The 7,719-nt window shown below is 55.4% G+C and overlaps 1 protein-coding gene across 1 annotated transcript; it reads left to right on the top strand.

Moving 5' to 3' along the window:
• Positions 1-2,416: 2,416 nt before the first annotated feature.
• Foxd2 (forkhead box D2) lies at positions 2,417-4,977 on the top strand. The gene has a single exon (XM_005072095.4). It carries the CDS (start codon positions 2,449-2,451, stop codon positions 3,925-3,927), a length of 1,479 nt encoding a protein of 492 aa, XP_005072152.1. The 5' UTR covers positions 2,417-2,448; the 3' UTR covers positions 3,928-4,977.
• The last annotated feature ends 2,742 nt before the right edge of the window (positions 4,978-7,719 follow it).

Raw genomic sequence — 7,719 nt, forward strand, 5'->3', positions numbered from 1 at the left:
CTTTCTTTATTGGGATACTAGCTGGGCATCCCAGGGTAGAAATGAGTACTAGCTGGGTAGGAGTAAGGATGTGGTGAGAAGTGTAGGCTATCTGAGGGAGGGATGGAGGGAGGGAGGGAGGGAGGGAGGGAGGGAGGGAGGAAGGGAGGGAGGGAGGTTACTTGAAGTATGTGTATGGTTGCCAGAACATTCCAATTCTGGGGCTACTAGTCTCTGTTCAATTTACTGTCCCTGTTTTGAGGGCTAGACTCTCTTCTGTTTCCCAGGGATACTTTGTTTATGCTAATCCAGCACACTAAGTGGGTTCTCTTGGTCAGAGGTCCCAGAGGGGGCTTGGAAGATTTGTTCTCAAAAGGTAAGAAGCTATTCCTGCCTTCATCGATGCAGGTTGCTGCTAGATAAAGGAGATGCATCTACCCTTACGTGTATTTTCTTGCATGCAGCCCACCTAGGCTGCAAATTTACTCTCCACAGCCTCAGCTGGGCCAGGGCTTGAGAACCAGGTGGGAGATTTCATCTCCCCGCTCCGCCCCCACACCTTCTCTCCCAGAGGATAGGGCACCTAGAACCTTCATTATCAGTGCCCTCTAATGGCTGCTTTTACATACTGGTCACAAGGTAAATTCATCTTATTTTATTTATTTACTTAATTTTGGGACAGGGTCTCATTCTGTAGTCTAGACTGGGCTGGACTCGAAGCAAACCCCCTGCCTCAGCACTCTGAGTACAGGGGTTACCTGTGGAAGTGGTTACCACCGTGTCAAGCTTGAGATGAGAGTTCTAAATTTTATTTTAGAGGAAGAGAAAGGCAAAAAGGTTAAGAAAATTAGCCAGGTGATACAAGGGGCAACTGGTGAAGCCAAAATTAGTGTCCCAGCAGTTTAACTCCTCTGGCCATGCTCTTAACTGTGGTGCAAACCAGAAAAATTGGGCTCTGAAGGGAAGTTACCTAGTGAGGGTCACAGGGGCTTTGGACTATGGGACGCAGTAAGGACTGAACCCTCCTATGTCTGAGCCTTGACCACTGCGCGGCGCTGTTGGGGCAACAGTCAGCCCTCTGCCCAGTTCTTACCCTCACCTCATCCAATCCCTTCCAGGCCCCAGAGGTTGAAATGGGCTCACTATAAACGGAGTGACTTGTTTCTGGGTCCTAGAGGGAGAGTAGGAAAGAGAGGCCTAATAAGATGGGCAGGAATCCGACTGGTAGAAAGAGCACACTGGACCAACTTTCTGTGCAAAAAGTCCCCAGACAAAAAAGCAACACTGACTCACAGCTGAGGTTAAATTTCACTGCGGGAGGTCCCTGTGAGAGCTCCGTTGTAAAACCTCTTAAATCCAGAAATTAGAGCGCGATTGTCGGACTCAGGAACAAGCATCCAGGCAAATGCTGTTTCCGCAGGAAATAAAGACAAATTTAACAGGGGTCAAGACAGACGATTATAGAGATGGAGATGCTGAGACGGGAAATCGAGCCAGGCAAACCTGAGCTAAGGACTATAGGCGTGCGGGGAATGAGGCGTCTGCAGAGACCAGTCACTAAGGGGAGCGGGAGCAGGCGGTGCTCTCCTTGGGTCTTCCCGGGGACAGTGGCAGGGTCGAGGTCTTGGAGGGGAAAGACAGGACCACAGTAGAAATTTCTCACCTCTCTGAGTCTGCCGGCGCTAAGTTTGCTCCCCCCGGATCGCTCTCCTCTCCAGTTTGCCGGAAACCCCTGGGACTCTAATAGGTCCCTGTCCCGCGGCGTCGGTCTGGACTTTTCGGCTCACTCGCGATTCGTGGGCGCTTCAGCCCGGGTGGCCTGGGCGCCGCCTTAGGGAGACGAGGGGAGGAGGTTTGTAGCCATTGCCATCGGCTGCAGCTGCGCCAACGTAAGCCTTGACTCTCGGAGGCTGAGAGCACTGATGGCTCCAGGGGACCATGGGTTTGCGGGAGCTGCGAAGAGAAGGATGACCCGCCTCCAACCATGCGAGTCTAGCTCTCCGCCACCGCGGCAGTTTGTTCCCGCCGGGCCAGGGTGCCGGGGACCTCTGCCCGCCCCCTTCCTCCCCGCCCCACCCTGCCCAGGGAGCTCCGCCCCAGGCCCACGGTTCTTCCGCCTTAGGCGGCCACCAGGCGGGAGGGACTAATCTCCCGAAGCCCCACTTGTGTCTCTGGGGGCCCAGAAGCCCAGACTCGACCGGGTAACGGGTGGCTTCACTGCTCTCCTCCTGTGCCCTGCTTACTGGTCCCGGGGCAACACCGGTTGGGTGAGCCCTGAAGGGCGAGAGTCGTGAACTCTCAACACCAGGGGGCGCTGAGGAGCTGGGGGACACCCCTCCCTGTCCACCTTGGTCCCCCGCCCCCGCCCCCTCCCCGCCCGCGCGCAAAACACACTCGTCCGAGAGGCAGCGCGGCGGAGCCGGAGCCGCGACCCGAGCGGAGCCGGAGAGCGGCAGCGGTGGCGGCACCATGACCCTGGGCAGCTGCTGCTGCGAGATCATGTCCTCCGAGAGCTCCCCAGCCGCGCTGTCCGAGCCCGACGCAGACATAGACGTGGTGGGCGGCGGCAGCGGTGGGGGGGAGCTCACAGTCCGCTCCGGGCCCCGCGCCCCCCGGGACGTGCTCCCGCACGGCCACGAGCCTCCTCCGGAGGAAGTCGAGGCGGACGTAGCAGAGGACGAGGAGGAGTCGGGAGGTTGTTCGGACTGCGAGCCCCGCGCTCTAGCGCCCCGGGGGGCGGCGGCCGCAGCGGGAAGCCCGGGGCCGGGCGTGCAAGCAGCCCGGGGCACAGGGGGGCCAGGGCCGGGACCCGGGCCGCCGTCGGGGGGCGCGGCGACGCGGAGCCCGCTGGTGAAACCACCGTATTCGTACATCGCGCTCATCACCATGGCCATCCTGCAGAGCCCCAAGAAGCGCCTGACGCTGAGCGAGATCTGCGAGTTCATCAGCGGCCGCTTCCCCTACTACCGGGAGAAGTTCCCCGCCTGGCAGAACAGCATCCGCCACAACCTCTCCCTGAACGACTGCTTCGTTAAGATCCCCCGCGAGCCGGGCAACCCGGGCAAGGGCAACTACTGGACGCTCGACCCGGAGTCGGCAGACATGTTCGACAACGGCAGCTTCCTGAGGCGCCGCAAGCGCTTCAAGCGGCAGCCGCTGCCGCCGCCGCATCCACACCCGCATCCTCACCCAGAGCTGCTACTGCGTGGCGGGGCTGCCGCGGCCGGGGACCCTGGCGCCTTCCTCCCGGGTTTCGCCGCTTATGGCGCCTATGGCTACGGCTACGGGCTGGCACTCCCGGCCTACGGCGCACCCCCACCGGGCCCGGCCCCACACCCGCACCCACACCCGCACGCCTTTGCCTTTGCCGCCACCGCGCCTTGCCAGCTGTCAGTTCCCGCGGGCCGTGCCGCTGCGCCTCCACCCGGACCTCCGACGGCCTCGGTGTTCGCCAGCGCGGCCTCGGCGCCGGCCCCTGCTCCTGCCCCGGGATCTGGCCCAGGCCCCGCAGGGCTGCCCGCCTTCCTAGGCGCCGAGCTGGGCTGCGCCAAGGCTTTCTACCCCGCGTCCCTGAGTCCTCCCGCAGCTGGCACAGCAGCCAGCCTGTCCACTGCACTTCTGCGCCAGGGCCTCAAAACGGACACCGGCGGTGGTGCGGGTGGCGGGGGTGCAGGGGCAGGCCAGAGGCCTTCCTTCTCTATAGACCACATCATGGGCCACGGTGGTGGCGGTGCCGCACCCCCGGGCAGCGGCGACGGTTCCCCAGGATCTCCATTCGCCGCAGCCGCAGGTCCTGGGGGTCAAGCCCAAGTCTTGGCTATGCTGACTGCCCCAGCCCTGGCTCCTGTGGCGGGCCATATCCGCCTCTCGCACCCGGGGGACGCACTCCTGTCTTCAGGGCCCTCGTTTGCCAGCAAAGTCGCCGGCCTCAGTGGCTGCCACTTTTGACCGCAGCGGGCTCGGGGCCAGTTAGGCCCTCACTCCTTAACCTCTCTGGGGAGCTCGGCCGGTCCCAGCGGAATTCAGGGAGTCTATTTATGAAGAGTCTCCAGACCTAGGCCGGCGCGCGTGATCAGGCGCTTCAAGCCTCACGCTAAGAATGTCACCCGGACGGACTGTTGGGACGAAGCGGGCTCAGCGGGCTCTGGGCGAAGCCCGAGTCTACATAATAGGGTCAAAGCGGAGATCCCTTTTTCTGTTTGAGCAGCAAAAAAAGGGAGCAGGAACCTTCGCTTTTTCTTGTCTCTGCGTCGTCTCTTACTCGGAGAAGAATGCTTTGGTGGGGATACGCCTGTCGGCCGGTGGATCCTGCCAGAAACACCTACGGCTTGAAAAGTTCCCTGCCCCCATTTCTTCCTCAACTTTGAGACCCCGCTTATCCAATATTATAATTTAAAGACATCTGTTATCTGCTTTGTGGTTAAAAGAAAAGTTCAGTTTTTTTGTTTATTTTGCTGTTCTCAAAGGAAGCGGATTTTCTCCAAACCCAAGGCAGTATCTACACAGTCGGGAAGCTAAGAGGAGAAGTGAAACGGGGTCTCCAAAATCCTTGAAGAACCCGCAGAGCCCATTCCCCCGAAGAAAATTCTTTTTTTCCCTTTGGTGTTTGGTTGCTTTTTAAGGAGCTCTGGCCTTTCCCGTGGTCCATAGGCCCAGCCATCCAGGGCTAGCAGCCCTCTTGGCCTTCTGCTCTGTCCCAGGCCCTGTGATATTTATTGTAGTTAAAGGCAATGGATTTGGGTGGGAGAAGAGGGTCTGGAGAGGTGGGAATTGGGAGGGCAAGGGCACAGAGCTGTGGCAGGGAGTCCTGTAGTTATGTGTAAATATCTGTACAGTGGGCCGCCCCCTGCATTCTCTGTCCACCTGTGTGCATCGCTTTAGACTTCTCCACTTAGTGGGGACTCTGTGAAATCGTCTGATGGTCTGTGTGGAAGCAAAGAAAACTTGTCTCCCTCTCCCTTTTCATTGGTGTCAATTGAATAAATGTATGTGAACTTAGCAGTTGCCAGCTCAACCTGCTTGCTTGCACTCCCTTGTCCTTGTCATGGCTCTGGCAGAAGAACCCAGTCTCCCCAGCAAAGGGAGAGGGAGAAGGAGTAGGGCCAGTAGAGGAAGCTCTGAGCTAGTCAGATGCAGAGGGAAGCCCTGCACACTGCTGTGGCCGTCTGCTTCTGCTGGGACCAGGTCTCTGGGAGCCTGTGACCACTTCAGCGCTTTCGTTTTCACTCTGGCACAAGGAAGGGCAAAACCCGGGGCTGGGCAGAGGGATTCTGTCTCTGCCACTCCAGAGAAGTCTCAACCTTCTTCTAGTTTAGATTTGAGTGTGGCCTGCACAGATTGGAGTGCTAAGTGCAGGAGCACTACTGTAGCCACTGAGGATAAGGCTGTTCTTGAAGCGTATTTTGTATGCCTCTGTGTTTCTGTGTGTGCAGGGAACTTTTATGGAGCTCTTGGTGGTTTGTTTTTGTGTTTGTCTTGGTTGTCCATGCTGTGTATTTCAGGGATGTCTGAGTTTTTATTTCTGTGTGGGTTCATGGATATGTGCTATGACTATCAGTCACTGTCTGTCTTTAATAGGAGAGCATTTCTTTTTGCCCCCTAGGGGGCCTTTAGAACCCCACTCCCACACGCTTTTGACAGTGGAAGGCTGTATTTAGGGACTCTCCAAATTGAATTAGAAGCCTCAGCCTCACCCAGCTTGAGTGGGCTAGAAGATCTGATCAACTAAAGAGTGTGTGTGTTTGGGTGTGTGTGTTCTAGTGTGTGTGTGTGAGTGTGTGTGTGAGTGTGTGTGTGTGTGTGTTCATTCTGCTAGGGCAAAGGCCTTGGTTCCCGGAGCCATGTTCATAGAGAGAAACTACTGCCCGAGCATAAATCTTCTGGTCTGGTTAAGACCATCCACAGTGGACACGAAGCCCTCTGCCTTGTGCTTGGGATTCCCAATAGCCAGTTTTTCAAACAGCAGGGGTGAGGGTGATACTTTGGGTGGAGCAAAGATGGTTACTCCTTTTTCTGTACCTTCCTCTGAGATCATAGGAGAGCTGTATGGAAGTGCAGGAAGAGGAAGTTGATTCAGCCTCCACAGAAAACTGACACAAGTCAGGACAAGGGCTGGAAGGCAAATGACAGAGAAAGAAGAAGACAGTGTCGGAGACCCAGATGCAAAGAATTTGAGGGTGTGGAAAAGAGAAGTTATCCAAAACACAGCTGGCAATGGCGGAAAAAGAAGGTGTAAGAAAGAGGCCCTGCATCAGAATGGGAGTGGAGAGAAAGGACTGTTGAAACGTCTAGGTTCTCCTCACTAGAGATGGAGAGACTAGGCTCAGGTGTGTGTGTGTGTGTGTGTTGAACATAGTACTGCCCAGAGGCCAAGGGTCCCACTCCCCCATCTCTGAAAGACTAAGGGGTCAGGGGAGGTCAAAGGCAATGGGCTACCTTTCCACTACCATTTTATCAACTAGTGCAGAAGTAAGATTGGGTTCAGTGGTCTGGAGTGGGAAATACTTGCCAGTACTGGGCTAATGGTCTCTGACTGGTTGCTTCACTGACTTCCATCGCTCCAAATCTGATGAATATGGTTTCAATTTCTGTTTACTTGAGGAGGTGGTGTGTGACTGACACAAATCAGTGAACGTGTGTGTGTGCGCACGCGCACACACATACATGCTGCTGCAAAGTCTGTTTGCTCAAAAAAAGCACCTTCCAATTCATGATCTCCTTTGCTGTGTCTATTAAATACAGATATTAGTTTGGAATATTAGACTCCACGTATTAGTCTAAAGTTTTGAGGAAAGTACTTATCGGTTGGATGTTTCTCTGTCTCAAAGAGGTCAGACAGAATTCATATTGGATGGTAGATAGGTAGGTGAGCTAGGGCCATAACTCACTGCCACTTACAGAAGTGGAAGATTCTGCTGGATGAGTTGCCATCTGTCTTGGTGTGTGTGTGTTTCGTGCTTAGTGTCTGTGTGCACCAACAGTAGAAATATGGGGTTGCAGAAAACTATAAGCTGTATAAAAGTTTTCCAGGGCTCTTAGGGCCCCAAGGATACGTTCTGCTAGGACTCTAGTTTCCCAGTGAATCAACAAGGCCAAGCCTGGTCCAGAGAAACCACCCATGCTCAGCGGGCAGCCCTGGAGAAGGTTCCAGATGCTAAAAGCTAGGGAGAAGAGGAGGTTTTTGAAATTTTGGCTGAAAATTTGGGTTGTGTTCAGAGCTAAGCTGTTGGAGCTGGGAACTGGAATGCAAGAAGGGTGTAGTTGCAGGATTTGTATGATAGAATCCTCCTGGCTTGCCCTTGCAGTCTGGATGCGCTCTGACGGTGACTCTTTCCCTATCTGTGGGTGTCTAGGGCTGGTTTGGGCTCAGTTAGGGGCCCAATATCCTAGGAGTATAAAACAGGTCTTCCCATTTGAACGGGTCCCCAGGCTTCCCTCCCTACTTGGGTGGAGGCAACTGAGGTCTGTGGCCCTTTAGGCACCAACAATTGGTGGCAATAATAAGAAAATATCCAGGGCACACCTTGATCTCTCCAAGGTGAGAAAAAAAAAGGTAAAAAAAAATCAGCCTGAGGTTCAGAGAGTGCTGTTGAGAGCGGGCAGTTTAAAGGGGAAGAAAATTGGCGAATTTCACTGGTCAATTTCACTTCATTTCGTTCAATTTCGTTCAATTTCATTCCTTTTCATCCGGACGCCGGGAGGCCCGAGGCCATAAGGAGGGGGAGGGGAGTCTTTCCGGGC

Source organism: Mesocricetus auratus, unplaced genomic scaffold (genome assembly GCF_017639785.1).
Source record: "Mesocricetus auratus isolate SY011 unplaced genomic scaffold, BCM_Maur_2.0 Super-Scaffold_100014, whole genome shotgun sequence".
Taxonomy (NCBI): Eukaryota; Metazoa; Chordata; class Mammalia; order Rodentia; family Cricetidae; genus Mesocricetus; species Mesocricetus auratus.